Below are 20,664 nucleotides of genomic sequence, written 5' to 3' on the forward strand. Positions count from 1 at the left end.
AAAGCTAAAAATATCTTCACTACAAAGTTGACGCTTACAAAGTAAGCATCGATAAACTAAAGTCAGTGCGAATTGGTAAAATATACAATTTGTTATTTTCAATATAATAGCTTCCAGCTATTTTTACCATTGTTTGGAATGAAATGTGCGAAAATACATTAATTTTAACACGAATTATCAACATGAATGCGTTGAGTACCTACTTGGGTAACGTTTCCCTGTGTGGGTTGCAAGTTATTCAATTAACACTACAAATAAGCTTCTCGCAAAACGTAAGACCATAGAAAAAGCATTTGGAATTCCGCGAACAATATTTATGGCCCTCGATACGATTGACGATTAAGGATTTCAAGTGATAGATACTTCATTTGTGTAATATAATAGTATTGTTATAGTATTATAATAATATTTTTACATACAAATTGAATATTTAAGCTTTTTTATAACATGGTACGATGTTTATTAATTATTCCTTTATTTATTTACAGAGATGGCAGCGTCGGTGGTTCGTTTTGTACGACGATGGAGAACTCACATACTCCTTGGACGAAAACGTAAGTTTTTCTGTATTTTGACTTTCATCACTTAATTTACAAAAAAAAATAGCTTGGACATTATTATACGTATTTCTCTAATAATTCAACTAATATCGTATCGTCTATGGTCTTTTTCTTCTTCCTGGCTACATCCCAGCTAATTGTCCTTGTAGACTGCTGGGGTCAGGTCTCCTCGTCCTCAGGTTAAAGGTCCTTCTGTCCTGGACAACGTCACCCAGGCCATTCCTTCGATTCGTTGTCTTTCTGCTTCAACCATGAATTCCTTGGTCTTCCTCTAGATAGCTTTTGAGGAAGATCCATTTATATTGCCTGTTTAATATAATTATCGTATCGTCTATGATATGAGCAGTATATTTAAAAATATATATATAAACGCCACACCTTCGCAAAATATCTTTGATCATGTGACATTTGCTGGTAATAAATCGCAATCGTTTTGCTTTGCATTCATGAGATTAGAGAATTAAACTGGTTCTAATATTTTACCGTTTTAAGGATATTCTCACGATCCTGTAGTCAGAATAACCAGTTTCATGTTCGCAATAAACTTACTCGACAAGGGAGTGTACAGCGAGTTTTAGGGTACACACGTATTACAATATTTAGAAGGCATTAAAGCTCGCCTCCATTAAAACCGACTGATGGCTTGAAGTTTATACTCTTATGATTTTTTTTGTTTTTTTTTAAATGGATACACGAATACCAATTTGAAGGTAAAAAAAAAGTTTAAAAGAACTTTCTTGTTATTCGTTTGTAACTTAAAACAATAAAAAATAAACATCAATTATATTTTGTATGCATTATACCATTCGGATGTCTTCTCATTATACGATGATCATTGACCATCTTAAATAATATTAAATAACGTTACGTTATCTCTGCATGATATTTTTATGTTTTCAACGACAGAACACATTCAATTTATTATTATATCGCTGTTTATGCATTTTTATTGCGTTTTTATCGTTAAAAATAAGTACGGCTTTATGTGGTTTAAATAACATTTATGTATCCATAGTTAAACACTCAAGTTTTAGTGGTTCGTAAATCAGCCCCCTCTTTATTATGCCGGTCTTCGAGACTTTTTATGAATTTATTAGCCAAAAGTCGAATGCCCAAACATTTCGCCTTTATTAAATTCCGAGCATTGTGAATGATATGTCACCCGTAAAGACTCATCGATATTTATAAAATTAAACAACTTTGTTTTAATGATTAAAGAAAACACTTCGTTTTTTACCACTTGAGTTTTATTATAGACCACATGTTTCAGAAGTTAAACTTCCATCATTCAGGTCTGTATAATAACTAAAATATATCTTATTGAATGATGGAAGTTAAACTTTTGAAACATGTAGTCTATAATAAAACTCAAGTGGTAAAAAACGAAGTGTTTTCTTTAATCATTGTAACATGTCTTACCACAAAGTTAATGCCGAAACAAAAAATAAAATAACTTTGTTTTAACCATTTTTTTATTATAAGAACAATTTAATCAACCGGTTACGACAAGAACTTTGTTATCATCAGGGTTTATTAAATTCTAAAACATCAAAAACATTAAAATAACCATAGTTAATAAATTACATTCACCGTACCAAAAACTTCCACTCCGTACACCATATGAAAATATGATTTAAAAATATATATTAGATTTATATTATCCACTGACACTTCGTGATGGAATTGCATTTTTAATTTATTATTAGATTAAAACCAATATTTTTAGCTTTTCCACTTTTTTATTTGACCAGCGACCGGGTTTCGTCGTTACCGACATCATCAGACTGGTGATGTCGGTAACGACGAAACCCGGTCGCTGGTCAAATAAAAAAGTGGAAAAGCTAAAAATATTTGTTTTAATCTAATAATAAATTATATATATTAGAATAATCATTTTTAAAAAAATAACAGAATCCAAGACAATGCAATGCCAGATCTACTCCTACTACCACTACCATCATGTTTTACTTCAGGGGTGTACAGAGAGGATGGAACGCCACACTCTAATATCGTAAGGCACGTCAATGCCCAGACTTCCATATTCTTCTTCATCTGTGTTGAGATGTCAAAAAAATAATATGAAAAATAACTATGATATTGGAGATAATCCAGATTTGTGAACAAGTATTTGGGCACACTCAAAATGTTGTAATTAGACTAATGGTACGTTTACCGTCGCGGACATGTAGGGTCATTAGATATTTGAATAATTCGGTCGGAATTCCAGCGTGTATGACTGGAATATCTAGCGGGTGGATCTCGATGTTGGAGCGGCGATCGGGCGCTGCCGACGGGCATCTCCTAACCCATTGGTCAGCAAAGTGTGGCCCCAGAGCCGCATGCTGCTCTTTGACTGTAAGGAAAGCTCTTCGACTCTGAATCTTTCTGAAGCATGAACCTTATTAACACCAAACTTTGAGTCCTTCTTAACGAGAACCCGTTAACGTGCTAAAAATAACGACATACAAATCTGACTCGATCAAACTTTCAAATGGGGATGCAAGGACATTATGCGCAATAAGTATTGTACCATGAATACCTGACTTTCGAAAGATTTTTAATCAATGAATAAAATCCTTTTAGTGTGTGAAATCAACTTTTATTGAGTATTCCCGCAATTTATTAAAGGTCTAAAATTGTAATTAAGGTGTACTAGAATTGCAAATAGATTTGCCCGCCTCCGTAATGTAATGGTCAGCACGCTCGGCTACCGTTCTGGAGGCCCCAGGTTTGATTCCCAGGGGTGGTCAAATAAATATAAGTGATTTTTTCACTCTAATATTTATTCAATACTACCCTGGACTGATACCTGAAGCGGAGGGCTGATCACCTTTACTTCATGTGTTTATTAATATTAAAATCACATCCGCTCCCTAGGTGGAGCATACGGAGTCCCTAAACTGTCTCCAGGCTTTTCTGTCGGCTGCCAGCTCCCTTGCATTCTCCCAAGTCAGATCCGCGTCCAGAAGTTCTGACGAGAACTGCTGACGTTGTCTAGTTGTCAGCAGTGGTCGTGCTGCGTTTATGATCAAGATAACACTGCGGTTATATGATACAGTGCCCTATGCACCCCGATGGTGCATATACACCATGAATGTGCATATTTGGCTCTTGGGCTGATAAGTTTGCCGACCACTGTCCTAGCCTTACTGCGCCATGTATAGTTTCTGATTCGGCGGAAAATTTATTCCGCCCACATTAGCTATGTTTTTTTTTCCCTTTTATATCAATCACGAAATCCGCAGTCGAGAACAAGTCCTGTCTTCGAAGCGAACACATCCGATCCGCTAATGGCCGCTCGCGCACTTTTTTGGTCGCGCCGAGAGGCGCCGGAACGCCGCGGTCCCGCGGTCAGCGCGCGGGGCGCGCCCCTCACGACGGTGTCCGTCAATCGCTCCACTCTTTGAACTCTTCATTCTGAAATATTTATTCAACTTATTGATATCGGGTATGCCAAATACTTGAAATCGGTCAGGTTAGGATGCGAAATAATCGACGGGTATGCATGAGGAGATGCATAAACGTGGAAGAGGCGAAGAATGTTTGCAAAGACAGTAAGGCGTGGCATTCTATCCTCTCTGCCCACCCTTGCGGGGAAGCGGCGTGATGGTTAGTTAGTTAATTGATACACGCCGGGCATGTGATGGACGTGTACATTATAAACTCTCTTTGCAACATTTTGAGTGTGTTCAAATTTCAAATACTAAAACTGGATTATCTTCAATTAGGAGTTTATTTTACATTAATGTTTGATATCTCAACATAGTTGAAAAAGGATATGGATGTTTATAGGGCTTACGACCGCCATAGGCTGGTTAAGGTGATCTCTTTACACACGTGTAACATTCACCAATTCTTCTAATGATTGACAACCACACTTCTCATACTTTGGAACTTCTTTATGTATGTATATATATATATATATATATATATATATATATATATATATATATATATATATATATATATATATATATATATATATATATATATATATATATATATATATATATATATATATATATATATATATATATATATATACATATAAATTCGAAACATATGGTGAGATGAAAGAAGCTTTTTACTGAGCAGAAACTCTTTTATTAGTATGTGAAGTCCGAATCCTGGATTATATCACATATATGAGAAACGCTAGAAAATACCCGTTTCATTATATTATTTTAGCTTATAATTTGACCATTTAATTTATTTACAACATTTTGAACCTGTCCAAATACTAGTTAATAAATTTGGATTATCTCCAATCAGCAGTTTTTTTTTGCATATTAAAATAATATGAAAAATAATCCTAATTTGAGAAAATGCAGATTTGTGAACAAGTATCTGGGCACACTCAAAATGTAGATATATTGCAGTTATGGTAGGTGCGGTTCCTGTGCCCGTCTGCATTATCAGTGGCATTACGGCCCGAGTCGAGATGCCAATGCGTTCAGCTTCATAATAATCTCATTTTACTTTTGTCCATCTGTCGGGTGTTACTTCACTTCTTGCTTCCAGTCGTGTCACGAGCCACCATCACGAATTAGACCACGTACATATCGCTCACTCCTTTCAAGAGCGTCATAAATCATAAATCGTCAATTTTCAGTTGTGCATGTTTTCGGAATGCCCAAAAAATATACTATATCCCAGCGAAAGAGGCATATTTTTAACTTAATATTTACCCACTACAGGGCAGAAAGTGTTGTTTTTGCATTTTGAAGAAAATGTATTGTTTAACTATTTTTTTAAATATACCATGTATTTTTCAATTGGAGAAAACACCTTCAGGTTTTTTTTTTGTTTTTTTTTTTTATTTTTGAAAATATTTAAAAAAAAAATTATTTACGGTTCACAAACAATGAAAAACATGTTACAATAAACGAAATACAGTGCAATACAAATAGTTTTTATGTTTTTCATCAAGTAGATGGAAACACAACAAGCTCACAGAAACAATAAACGTGCTGGTTAAACACATATATTTTACCTAAAAAGATTTGTTGCACAGTAAAAAGTTCAATATGTGGCTTGATATTTATTTTTAACACATTGTATTATATTTTTAAACTTTAAAAACGTTCTCCTAAAAAATCGGTTTTTTGATTTATGACGTTCTTGAAAGGAGTGAGCGATATGAAAACTGCTCAATTACATCGAGGTAATAAATCCATTCCACCGAATAAAAAGAAGCGAACAGCTTATAGCGGGATACGAGAAATGAATTAAATTTTACGTTTTTTTTTACTAGTTCACTCCTTTAAATTTCCTTTTCTACGGCTTAATCAAAAAAGTTTAATGCTCTTAAGATTGCGTCTTATTGACGTATACCCTGAATCAATAAGTGCACTTTTTTGCAAGTATAAGAAAAGGGGAATAGCATTTAAACAATGTTTTTATTTATTTATTTAAACGAAAAGGGGAATTCTATTTAAACGAGGTCTACTGATGACAGTCAACAAAGAGTTAATCCACTCACGAGTAGGCAAAGGATGTGAAACTTAAAAATTTGAAGCCTGAGTAGGGTCATGATAAGCGGTGTTGCATAAGCCGTAGCTAGATTTCAGAGTCACTTGGACGTTAGGTAATTTAAAAAAAAAACAGTCAAGACAGTCCGCCTTCTCCTGAGGAATTTTACGTGGTTACCTTCCAGCAATGAGCAATTCTGAGAAGTTCCTAATTATCCCACACTAGATTATCCCTGCTGTTTCCAACACAGATTCAAATAAAAACATATTGAATTAGCTAGAAGAAATAAAAATCCATCAAATGATCTATAAACCTTGTACATAATAAGCACGGTAAATAATAAATGCAATCCCCATCTTTAAAAAAACGATGTTTTTGTCAGTAAAAGAATCATCAATACTCCCTTTCCATTTTAGTATGGTTTCTGAACAGATGAGTATTGAAGAGACAACCTGTTTCACGTGTCCGATGACTTAAGTTAATCTTAACGCGGCTTAATTGTAAGTAGCACTTTAAGCGAACCGATAAATGGATCGCTCGATCAGCCGCCTACAAACTGACGAATATCATTTCGGGTACTTGGGATATTGGTGTAAACCGATGCTTTGGTTAATGGTGGACCAGCTTCGCTCGGGAGGTTCATTAGCATTTGAATAGAGCTTAATGGCAGGTATTGGAATAAGCCGGATAGCCGAGTAATTACGGACACGTTGGTCCAACCGACATCGTCCTAGCTCACACAGGTTGCGCGTACAGTGTCCTTCACGTTAGATGCGATATACAATATTAATATCGGCAAGAAGTGATAAAAATAACCCGCAAAAACATTAATTCATTCATTACCCTTATCTGCATCGGATGGTGCACAGAGCACTGCATCATATAAGCGCAGTGTCATCTTGATCGTTACACATGAAGGAAAGGTGATCAGCCCTCTGCTTCAGGTACCAACCAATCCAGAGTAATATTGAATAAATATTGGAGTTAAAAAATCGCTTATATTTATTTGAGCCCCCTGGAAATCGAACCCGGGCATACAGTACGGTAGTCGAGCGTTCTGATCATTACACTACGGAGGCGGACAAAAACGTAATCAACATCAAAACGACCATAAAAAATCTTAAAAAATATATTTTGTGTTAAACAGATTAATAACAAAAATTTGCGAGCTTAAAATCCAAAGCAAACAATTATAGAAAAATGTGGTAAGTATGCATATGAAATGATCCTTGCGCAAATATATTAAACAAAAATTTCGTTTTGGTTAGCGTTAAACGATCTTGAAATGCTGTAAAAAAGACGTTAAACTGATTCTAAAATACTAGAATATTTAACCATTTGTTTGAGGAACAAGATAAACATTATCGATATTTCCAGCTATGTTCTAAAAAGTCGTCTTGCGGCGAAGCGAGTAATAAACGCAAAGAGAGTTACATTCTTTTTTAGCAACATACATGAAGAAGAATATGTGTAATTCTATATGTGGGAATTCTACATTTGTGTAAAGTGATAACCTAAACTAGCCTATGGCGGTCGTGAGCCCCGTAAATGCCCAGGCTTCCATATTCTTGTTCATCTGCGTTGAGATGTCAAAAAATAATATGCAGTATATTTAGTTCATATCGAGTAGCATTTATCATCAGACATTTGAATTCCGATCAAGAATGTTGTTTTGGAACCACGAAATATTGCATTTGGCATACATTTTGTCATTTTCATTTATTTTCACGATATGTTGGTGCACGTTTATTATAAACGCTTTACCTAGTTTTTAAATAATCCCGTTATATTAAAAACACGATTTCAAAGTACTCATCTAATCTGGCACTTAAAAATAATATTTCGTATCAAATATCTCGAATCGCTCGATATTGATTAGTTCGGAGAGGTGAATGCGCTACCTGAAGTGGGTGATATAGTTTTTTTCCATTGACGAAATTTCCGCTCATAAGATAGTAATTATTTACACATGAAATTATAGGTTGATTGTTGTGATAAACAGCGGTCGTAGTATCAAGCCGATCTCGAGACGTGGGCTCGTTTCCTGTTGTCAATATTTCGAAAGTCGCCCTATGCCGACTCTTAATAACAGCTATTATGCACTATTTAACAGTTTGGTTCAAACTAGCTCAAATTTGCTCACTGCTTAGCGCTGTCCTTATAACAAAATGATACGATTTGGTTTGGATATGTGGAGCGAATCAGTGAAGAAAGAACGATAAAATTTTTAGGCGAGTGTACTTGGAAAAGGGAGTAAAGGAAGACCGAGAAAAACTTCACGATTAGGTATGTCAAATACTTGAAAATGGATAATTTAGGAGTCGAAATAGTCGGCGGGTATATAGAAGAGATGCATGAACGTGAAAGTGTCGAAGAAAGTTTCGCAAAGACAGAGTGGTGTGGCGTTCTATTCTGTCTGCCTACGCAGAAGCGGCGTGATGGTTAGTTAGTAGTTAGTTAGGGAATCTCTCAATGTTTTAGTAACTGAAACATTTCAGTTGAAATTTGACAGGTATATGGAAACGTTTCATACGAAATGCCGTCTAATGGAATTCATATTGTGTTCGGAATATTCATTCTCCTTGTTGTGAAACAATCGCATACCGAGTTGATTCAACATCGATTGTCTTCCAAAATAACAAAGGTAGAATAACGTTATAAACGTCCACATGATTCCCGTTGTCTACACTATAAAGGAGAAATGCAAAGAAGCTCAAATGCACACAGCGATCCATGGAAAGATCCAGCGAGTGTTTTTGCCTAGAATTTTCACTCATGAATTACATGAATTTATAGTAACTTTAAACATAAAGAGTAAATCCACTCACGAGTAGGTATGACACTTAAAAAGTTGAAGCCTGAGTAGGGTCGTGATAAGCGGTGTTCCATAAGCCGTAGCTAGATTTCAGAGTCACTTGGACGTTAGGTAATTTAAAAAATGGAATGATCCATGCTCGGTTTAAGTCTTATGGATAAAATAAAAAATTAAGATATCAGGAAGAGAACCAAAATTTAGAATATCATGGATCACGTGGCAAAACTCAAAAGGCCATGGGCAGGACATACTGCAAGACAAGACCCCACAAGATGGACCCCATTTTTTTTACGATAGTGACCTTGGGAGAACAGAAGAGGTGTCGGAAGACTCCAAAAGAGATGGTCCGACGACATAGTCGTTGTTGGGGGTAGAAACTGGCTGCAAGCAGCAACCGATCAGAGGAAATGGAAAGAAGGGGAAGAGACCTATATCCAGCAGTGGAGGACAGAGAGCTCATGAAGAAGAGGAGGAAGACACTTTAAAGTGTACCTTTATTTTATGTTTTCATTGTTCAATCAAACACAGATTTTTTGAGTCTTCTAAGTGAAATTAACGTTGTGACAATTGTTTCGCCTAGTTATGGTATTTTCGAACGAATGTGAATATCAAATGGACTGACGGTCCTTATATAGCAATACAATTCAAGGTACTTAAGTAGTTTAGTTTTAACATGTGCAGTAATAATTTACGGGAGACAACAATAGTTGTAGGCATGTAGGTACGTACACTTATATTCATTTTCTGGGAAAGGAATAATCTATTGACATGGCAATTGTGAGAGAATTAAACGTACCTTTTTTTACGGACCCGTTGCATTTTTGTGTATCCGATTCATGAACTTGTTCCTTGATCCGTTTGGCAGAGCGGGTCACGCCAACTCAGGATGCATGTTGTGTGGAGTTGACCTTACGACACCGTTGGCCATTTGAACCAATTAGACAATCCGAGCCAGCAATTTGTTCCTCGTCACGTTTGACGAAGTATCGCGGACGTGATTGCGGCGTACGTCAATTGAAGACGGAATATTCCGTACTGAAATCATATTAAGACCGTATTAGCCATTAAGGCAGAAAAAACTAGGGACAGGTGGGTAAAGGAGTGAAAAAATAAGGTAAGAAAATATATCGTAAGTTCGAATACTTACATGTATTGAAACGAAACGAAAAAATAACTAAAAACATCCATACTTATGGTTTATGTTTTGTACTGACATTTCTTGACGAAACTTAATTTTATATAATAAAATATAGATTTTTTGACATATCAACATATATGAAGAAGAATATGGTCGCTTATAAACGCTTGTTTAAGTGATCACTGTGTATGATTTGTATTACGGTCGTAAGCCCCGCAAATGCCCAGACTTCTATATTATTTTTCATCTATGTTGAGATATCAAAAAAATAATGTAAGAAAGTACTCCTTATTGGAGATAATCCAGATTTGTGAACAAGTATTTGGACACACTAAAAATGTTAAAAAATATGGATATAAATATTTACTGTATAGCTTTTTCCACTTTTATTTTATTTGACCAATGACCGGGTTTCGTCGTTACTGATATCGTCAGACAGATCTGGTTGTTGTGTTATTGTTTTATTACACCAATATGTATGGTATGTTATCGACCAACTCTTATGACATCTATTTTATATCTATTTTATGTTCCTGAAGTCTTTATAAAAAATTAGGTAATTTATATTTTTTTACTATCTCAAACCGCTATAAGCGGTATGTGTGTGAGTTCTCACATTTCATTTATTTCATTTATTTTTCCAAATGCTCCATCATCTCATTTTGCAAGTTATGGTCGTAAATATTAATCCTTGAACATAATAAAATTACTCCCCTAGACATAGCCAATCACGAAGTAAAGATATATTAATAAGAACAATACAGCATACCGACGCCATAAACGATAATTCCTCGAACCTCATAAAAAATGTCATATTTATGAACTTCGTATCTAACATTCTCAATTTAGTATCATATAAATGTATATTATTTCGACATATACTTACGTGTAATGCACATACCTCCTAGTGAATATGACTCTTGAAGATATAGAAATGAGAATCAAATGTTTATGAAATTAATCGGCATTTGTATTTAATCAAAATGACACCGATCAAATATTTTAGATAGCTTTCTTTGAGGAATAAAAATATTCAATGAAAACTGATTTATCTTATTTTTTGTCTGTTACTATCGAAGTTCTTTTACCAACGATAATATTTGAAAATATCTTAGTATTTTTTCTTAATATTTTTTGCAGATGTTTTGTGACACAGTTTATAAAACTTTACAAAATAAAACTAAATCTTTGTTTTTAACCACTATCATGTTTGGTACTTTTCTCTACCCGGTTTCCACAAGAACTCTGTCATCTTCAGGGATGGACATGTATTCTGTATGGGTACAGGGAAGATGACAAGGTTCTTGTCGAAACCAGTTGGAGAAAATTACCAAATAAAAAAGTGGTTTAAAACAAAATAAGTTAAACAAATTAAGTTTTTTAAAAAGTACCTGCAAAAAACATTGAAGAAAAATACTAAGATAATTACAATATCATCGTAGATAAAAGTACATACTGTGATAATTGCATTTATACTGTACTTAAAAACAAACTTAAAGTTTTATTTTATAAAGTATCTTGGTATTTTTAGTAAACGGTTACGTCCTCCACTACCGAAAATGAATTCATAGTGAACTAAAAAGCAAAGTTTAAGTTTTATTTTAAAAAGTATCTTAGTTTTGTTAGTAAAACGGTAAAGTTTTCCACTACCGAAAATGAATTCATACTGCACTTAAAAACCATCGTTTTTTCTTAAAAATCTTCGTATACCATACATATCTACCATTATAAAAACACAATCCTTGTTCGTGAATATCATTTCGAAATCGTGTTTAATAATTATTTCATTACACTGGCCAAAAAAAACCGTGATATATGACGCGTGGATAATGAAGTTTTTCCTCTAAGATTCGTCTGGGCATTTGAAGGTTGAGGTTCCCCCCAGGGTCTTCAGTGGCCTCCGAGGCAAGCCGTGATCTAAGCCTCGTCTGAGGTCACCGGACATGGAAGATGGCCAGCATATCTATGTAGATACGTATATCTATCCTCTGTACCCGTCTGTGGTCCGTCTTGACCGAATCAACCGACACTTATTGGATCGCCGCGTCATTATATATAGGCTGTGTATTAAAATATTTGCATAGTCGTGGTCTTTGTGAAGACTACGTCACGCGAAGTGCGATTATTATTTACCCTTTTTTTCGTTTTCAAACAAATACTTACAATGTTACAATTTTTAATTTTAATGTTTTTTTGAACCGATGAGGTTAGGCGAGAAGGTTTTTTTTATTTAATTATTAATGTTTTAATTTGTAAAAATGTACCACTTTTTTAAATGTATTCGACGTAAGCAACAAACCGTTTTTTTTTACAAAATTTTCCAATTCTACACATTTTGTCGTTAAAATTTAAACATGATTTTGATGTATATTTAACAGTTTCTCTAGTGTTGTTATTAAAACGTTTGACTATCATTCATAAAAAGAATATCAGGAGATATTCGGTTTGATTAAAAATTACAATTAGGTAGGCGAGTATTTTAATTTAGGAGTTGCTCTTTCTTTCACCTGTAGCTCATAATTGATCAATTTTAAGTTTGCGTACAACTTTTACCATCACACCGATTCCCTGTAGAAATAGGCAGAGGATGAAACACCACGCTCGTCTGTTCTGACATACACTCCTAGCTCCTCTTAAATTTATACATCCAGTCATATATGCCTTACGGTTGAGTAGACTTGTAAAACGACGATATTTTTAGGTTGTGATTCATTCAGTGACGACAATCTTAATTTAATTTTTCATTTATTTTACAAATGTACTTCTTAGTCATTCTTTTGTAATTCATTTGCTCCACACGTCTAAATCATCTCGAAGAGCCTTTCTTAGTATTTTCAATTATCCCTAACTCAGCCGCACATTCCTCTCTCATGTCAATTACGATTAATCGAATATTGCATCAATCCGATTCTTGCATGTCCAAAGGATCGTATAATCTGCACCTTATCAATGTTACGAAGTGCACCCTCGCATCTTCTGCAATTTTTAATTGATTTTATTCATCGCGCGGATACCGGATTTTACTGCTGAATATGATTTCCATAATTCAAATCGCTTCGATTGTATCGACATGTAAAGATCAGAGGCGTGCATTCTATATAGGCAGTAAAGCAGTGCCTACCCTGCATTACTCGCGTTCCATATTTATTTTATTTGTTTGGGAAGTATGCAGCTTGTACATAAAAAAAGTTAGATTAACAACGATAAAAGCCAAATAAATAATTCGACACATATGTTATGAATACTATTGTATATTAAGGCCCAGATTTCGTTAAGTTGTAACTTAATATTCACTAAATCCAGGTAACATTTTACATAATTGATTTTTTTTCCTAAAACACTGTTTTTGCATTGAAAAAATAAGTTTGTCTTCGAAATAATTATATGATTATGAAAAGTAAAGAGTTATTGAAAGGTAAGGAGTTAAAATTTTTGAAAAACATATAAGTATTATAGATATATTTACTTATTCCAAAAAAACAAAAAATATCCAATTAACATTTTTTAAAAAAATCGGGTTTGAAGAGAAATTGGACCTCTGCGTTGGAATTAATGCGATTTAACGAATGTTGGACCTAAAGAGAGAAAAAAGAGATGAAAGAATGGGTGTGTGTGAGTGTATGTGTGTGTGTTTGTGTGTGAGGGTAGGAGTAAAAGGTTAAAGATTTCGAAACACGACCAGTGCCTACTATACCTTATCCCTACTGCCTACCCTGAAATAAAACTGTGTGCACGCCACTGGTAAAGATGAACCATTAATAATAATATATGCATCGACTAACTGGGCGCACACAAGCGCGGCCTTTCAGATAGCTAGTAATTATTTTCCTATAAATATTAATCTGAAGCTAGATGAGGTTGTGTTGCAATCAGTCCATAAAGCGGATGATTCGTTTTGTAACCACGTGAAGATCGATTCATCAATTTCTTAACTCACAATATTTATTTTGCTACACAAATTCCTTCAGTTCATAACTAGAAATAAATACTTGTACAAGCATGTTAATTTTCCCCGTAATTCTTACATCATAATATAACGATATTTTATTATTTATTGATTCGGCATTAACTTTGTGGAATGAGTGTTTCCTTTTACAAAAAAATCTTGTTCCTTACCCCCCCCCTTCCCTATATTTATTAACCTATTTTTATACCCCTAAATATATTTTTTGTTCGTTAGCTTTAATTTTTACCAAATTTTCGAAACCAGTCGTTGTATATAAATAAAACTCATTAAAGTGGTATATTCAAGTGTTAATTAAAAAAAAAAACTGATATTTTACATATTGTATTTTGAGTTTGTCACAATTTTTGTTCACAAATTTGGGTTCATCCACTTAAGAGTTATGTACAATATGTTGATATCTCAGTATAGACTAAGGAGAATTTGAAATTATTTACAGGGCTATCGACCTGTCATAGGCTGGTCAAAGTAGTCACTTTATACACATATCACATTCACCATTTTACTCATGATTGACAACCACATTACGCGAGTTTTCGGCTCCTATGGATTTTTTATTTATTTTGTACAGACCTTCATGAAATGTTTTTAAAATTCTTCCTGAATTATTTTACACACTATGAAACGCTTTAAAAACGTGATTATCAATTTTTAACCATAAATGTGCCGAAAAGTCGCACGTGATTGAAGGTGAAGGTGAACAAGAGATACATATAACTTTAACCGAAATTTGAGTTGTGTGATTGTCAATCATGGGTAGAATGGTGACTGTTACACGTGTAAAAAGTGATCTCTTAAACCAGGCTATGGCAGATCGTAAGTCATTTAAATACCCAGACTTCCATGTTCTCCTTCATACATGTTGAAATATCAATAAAAATAACTGACATTTATCTATTTTCCATAAAATTCAATTGGATTTGCCAATTCAGTGTCTAGTCATGCAATCGGTGCATTATTTGCCATAACAAATGTAATGTATGATTAGAGATTTTGAATAAGCATATGCCTGATCGATCAAGTTTTATAATAATATCTCAACGACTCTCGAGAATTAGAGCGGTTTTTTATGAGAATTAATATATCATTTTTGTGAGCATAAAAAGTGAAATCGTTGCGAAACTCTTCGTGTTCGCGGAAAACATACCATTGAAAATGCATTGCGGAAATAGTTAAATGTTACATAAAAGATGTATTTTGCGTTTCTGCAAGCTTTGAAGTAACAACAACTCCAACAACTGCCCATTTTGGGCAACTAGAAAATTCAGCATCATCGGTGTTTATACGATCGCGTTTAAATTCAGCATACCAATCAATAATAGTTGATTTCCCTGTTGTAGTCTACATAATACTTTTCAAGTCACTGTGCTTCAACAGTATTTTTCGCTATCAAAAAATGTTTAACCTACTCACGTTTTAAAAAAAATTATTCATTGTTTTGTAAATAACAAAACTGGTGTCACTTAAACCACTGTAGCTGTAAACTAATCGTCAGAATGCCATGATTTTTTTACAATTATAGTTCGAAGGTTCGTACTATTCAAAAATCATTTGGGCTTGTCAACAGTGTTGCCATATATGCGTCAGACCGGAGTCTTATTGAGTATTCTTCTTCTTACTGCCTCTATCTCAACTTATCGTCTTTTTAGACTGTTGGGGGTCAGCTATCCTCGTCCCCAGGTTGTAGGTCATTGTATCATTGACAACGTTACCTAGGCCATGCCTTCGAATCATGTTATCTTTGGTTTATTGGCTAGGATACTTGGCTCTATCTGTAGCATCCATGAATAACTTGGTCTTCATAAAGATATCTTTCAAGGAAGATCCATGACGATTGCCTGGTTCACAATATAATCGGGTTCTCTGCGTGCTATGCGCCATTCCCATCTCAATTTCCTTTCCTCTTCCTTACTTTAGATGTCTGTTACACCCAGGCTTCCACGAATGCATGAACTCTTTTATTTTGTCTCAAATGGATACCCTAACTCACCATCTGAACATTCGTATTTCAGCAGTTTCTAGTGTCCTAGAGTAAGTATTATACATCGTCCAGCGTTCGGAACATACAATAGTGCGGGTCTGACAATTGTTTGGTGATGTGGTATTAAATTGTATTTTGTATAGCAAATTTTCCATATTGCGAACGTAAACCGCAACTGTTTTCACTGTCGATCGTTTCGTAGTGTGAGGGGATGGATTCCCTCTCATTACGGAATCCATACAAATTGAAATCCTGTAATTGGATTTAGTAATCGCACCGCAGCCTTACAAGGACGGTTCATGCCGAGTTGTTAAACGCCAAGAAATCATTAACCACATGTAACTAATAGTGTTTCTACTGGTATCAGGGTAAACTCGCATTGACTGAACGCCTGGTAGGCGTAGACGAGCTTCCGCATAACACGCTTATAATTATTTGTTATACTGAATATCTCTCAACAGAAACCAAGTAACTTTTTTCGCGAATATGATATGGAAGTTTTAGAGATTACAGCCAGTCAACGGTTTTCTAAAGTGGTCACTTTTTAACTTTTGTAATCTTCACCATTCTGCCCATGGTTCGACATTCATGTTGCCTTGATATTCATGTTTATATATTGTTTTTACTACCCTCCCTTCGTATGCTAGTTGGAATGGCCAACTTTTAAGAAATTTGTAAGCAAATAGCCGAAACATTTTCATTGTGAGTAATAATTCTTTCAAATTATTATATATTATATAAAATTTATATTATTATTATTATTATATTATTATTATATAAAATTTTCGTTAAATAAAATATTTGTACTTTATTGTTATTTTAATAATATGAATTACGTATACCTTGAAATACTTCCTCCAGGGTCAAATCACTAGATATAAATCTCGGTTCAATTTTAGATTTATTTTCAAAAATTTGGACATACTCAAAATATTATTAACATTTTTTTACTTGTTACCCGCTTTGCGATATTCTGAATTCATGAAAATTATTAGACTTCCTTAAATAACTATTTTTATTTTGTTTCTGTAAAATGGTTTTTTTTTATATTTTACCGTAAATTTTACTAGTGTGCCAACAATTTTAACGTATTTTTTTTTAGTGTGTGTAATATACATACATACTAGTAATAATATACATACATACATACAATTTACAGGCCAATAAATCATCGACAGTTCCCCTTTAAATAGTTCTGTTCTAAGGTTCAGTCGAGCTCATTAGCATAGTATATGAGCACTAGCGCCGTTTTCCGCTAGCCTTCACAAAGTCTATCGGGGTCACCACCACCTTTTAAGTCGAGATGTCTTCTGTCTTCAGGGAGGTGGCGGCTTGATGCTAATTGCCAACTCTTGCTGACTTCTTTATTATCGCCTCTCTAAGACGGATGAAAGCAATGCCTTACACATGGCATTATTGATGCCTTTCCAAACTGGGCATTTGTACGGCGTCCGTGTTCACACAGACGTGCATGTATTTAAGAATGAATACGATTCCTTTGCTCTGGCACAATGGGCTCATTATATTTTGCATATCTTGTGCATAGAGCTTTGGATTTCTTACTAGAACACACATTATTATATGTACTATATTCTTCTCTATGAAATGTATATTTTCCCCATTGAAATATTTCTATTGCTTTTTCACATCTCAACATAGATAAAGAAGAATATGAAAGTTTAGATATTTAATAATAACAAAACCTTTATCCGCACCCCAATGGTGCATAGGGCACTGCTTCATATAAACGCAGTGTTATCTTGATCGTTTACACATGAAGGAAAGGTGATCAGCCCTCCGCTTCAGGTAATATTGAATAAATATTACAGTGAAAAAATCACTTATATTTATTTGACCCCTCCCCCTGGGAATCGAACCCGGGACCTCCAGAACGGTAGCCGAGCGTGCTGACCATTACACTACGGAGGCGGACAATTTACAGGACATATATCCTATCATAGACTAGTTAAGTGATCACTTTACACACGTGCAACATTTAACCCGTGATTGACAACCACACTTCTCAAATTTTTGGATTTCTTAGATATATTGCTCACTCCTTTCAACAACGTCATATATTAAAAAAAAGTGATTTTTCAGTAGATCGTTTTTAATGTTTAAGAATATAATAAAATGTATTAAAAATGAATATGAAGCCACTTATTGAACTTTTTAGTGTGCAACAGATCTTTTTAGATAAAACCTGAAGGTTTTTCCTTCATGCGAAAAATATCCATTGGTGAGATGAAAAGAAGTTTTTTATTGATTTTTTTTATAGATGTCTCTAGTGAAGTTCTAATGATTCAAGAACAACGTTTCGAAATTGGTTCACATAAATAGAACTTCCAAGAATTTGAGTAGTGTGGTTGTCAATAATGGGTAGAATTGGTGAACGTTGCACGCGCGTAAAGTGATCACTTAAACCGGCATATGACGGTCGTCAGCCCCGTAAATGCCCAGACTTCCATATGGTTCATCTTTGATGAGACGTCAAAAAATAATATAAAAATAACTCCTATAATTGGAGATAATCCAGATTTTGTGAACAAGTATTTGAACACACTCAAAATCTTGTTATTCCGAATAGTTTATAGCCTCGCCTTATCAGTTTGCTGCGACAACGGGTTGGAATCGTCTCTCTAAACTCCGATGTGATATTGGGTGCTTCAGTACATTGTGAAGTTTATTGGTTTTTGAGATTGAATGGCTCTTCAGCAGTCATTTCATGGGCTATGAAATTCAAGTTGATAAACTCTTCCGACTTTAATTTATTTCGACCGTAAATCATGATAATGTCCCCTCAACGGCCAAAGTATAGAAATATGCATATTTAAGTCTGAATATTTATCAAGAATATTTGTCCGCCTCCGTAGTGTAATGGTCAGCATGCTCGGCTACCGTTCTGGAGGTCCCGGGTTCGATACCCAGGGGGGAGTTAAACAAATATAAGTGTTTTTTTCATTCTAATATTAATTCAATATTACCCTGGACTTGTACCTGAAGCGGAGGGCTCACCTTTCCTTCGTGTGTTAACGATCAAGATAACACTGCGTTTATATGATGCTGTGCCCTACGCACCATTGGGGTACGGATAAGGGTTTGAATGAAAAAAAAAAGAAATTTATCAAGTAGTTTAACGATAATTTGTTTTAAAATATCCCTAAAAACATTTATGATATTTATAGTATTTTTTGACATTTCATCAAAGATGAAGAAGAATATGGAAGTCTGGGCATTTACGGGGCTTACGACCGTCATAGGCTGGTTTGAGTGATCACTTTACACACGTGTAACATTCACCAATTCTACCCATTATTGACAACCACACTACTCAAATTCAGCCTATGACGGTCGTAAGCCCCGTAAATGCCCAGACTTCCATATTCTTCTTCATCTTTGATGAAATGTCAAAAAATAATATGAAAATAACTCCTGTAATTGGAGATAATCCAGATTTTGTGAACAAGTATTTGGACACACTCAAAATGTTATATTTATAGTACACCAATATATATGTATTTTGGTATCTTTCACAAATAATCACCATTATTTTTGGGTACTTCTTCATTAATATGTATCTATTTTTCTTTTTTAAGTATCCTTATATCCTAAATCTATTAAATAAATTAGTTTTAATACGATATTTTATGATAAGATGTAAATGTAATCATAGTTCTCATCAGCCGAGTAAAGAAAATGTCAACGGGAAATGCCTTTTTTATCGATTGGCTTGTCTGTGAATATCTTTACCGGTATTTAAGATGTTTTCCCAAGAAGATTTGAATCATTCACACGATCCGGTTAGGTAAATATAGTGACACCATTATTGCGTTTGCTGAGAGATGCTGACCGATGTGGAGTTATTAATCAATTATATCACATCATTATTCAGTAATTCCTTCTCTGTCCAAGCGGCCAGGCTATGGAATGAACTACCTCTCCTTGTGAAAAAGGCACCTTTTCTAATAACTTTTAAGAAACGTCTGAGACATTACTATTTATCATTAGAATCCTAACTGTCCATCAAACCTCCTCCCTTAGTTTTTCCTTCTACCTCCTTCCCTGAACTCCCTTTTTCCTTAGCCTACCTTATTATCATCTTTTATAATTTATGTTTTTTTAAATGTCTATTTGTAATTTATGTTTTTTAAATGTTTAAGTACTATCTGCCCTCTGATTGCAAACAGCTTTAAATGGTATCAAACGTTTTGATCAATATCACAAGTCTGTTTTTGGTTGGTTGGAAGATATTGCTTTTTAGCAGTCAGCCCACCAATGTGGTTATTTCTTTTCTGCACATGAAATTTAAATAAATAAATAAAATAAATAAATATATTGTACGTACTTAGTTTGATTTTAATTTAACTTTGAATTGAATCTTATATTTACATAATAATTATAATAATAATAAAACCCTTATCCGTACCCCAATGGCGCATAGGGCACTGCTTCATATAAACGCAGTGTTATCTTGATCGTTTACACATAAAAGAAAGGTGATTAGCCCTCCGCTTCAGGTACCGGTTCAGGGTAATATTGAATAAATATTAGAGTGAAAAAATCACTTATATTTATTTGACCCCCCCTGGGTATCAAACCCGGGACCTCCAGGACGGTAGCCGGGCGTGCCGACCATTACACTACGGAGGCGGACAAAACGTTTACAAAAAAGTTACATATATTGAAAATATTACAATATATTATAGGAGTTTGAGTCTTGTCAAAACTCTCACA

At 34.4% G+C, this 20,664-nt stretch overlaps 1 protein-coding gene across 4 annotated transcripts in view; it reads left to right on the forward strand.

Annotated features, from left to right (window-relative positions):
* LOC148304109 (uncharacterized) overlaps window positions 1–20,664 on the forward strand; it is a 356,867-nt gene that overhangs the window by 229,737 nt on the left and 106,466 nt on the right. For all 4 annotated transcript variants that reach the window (XM_088268853.1, XM_088268851.1, XM_088268854.1 and 1 more), the window contains exon 3: window positions 489–554. In XM_088268853.1, the coding sequence (XP_088124979.1) occupies window positions 489–554 (66 nt within the window). The remainder of the gene's footprint in view (window positions 1–488; window positions 555–20,664) is intronic.

Source organism: Brachycentrus maculatus, unplaced genomic scaffold, assembly GCF_059751285.1.
Source record: "Brachycentrus maculatus isolate JH-2025_06_01 unplaced genomic scaffold, ASM5975128v1 h1tg000334l, whole genome shotgun sequence".
In the NCBI taxonomy this organism is placed as follows: Eukaryota; Metazoa; Arthropoda; class Insecta; order Trichoptera; family Brachycentridae; genus Brachycentrus; species Brachycentrus maculatus.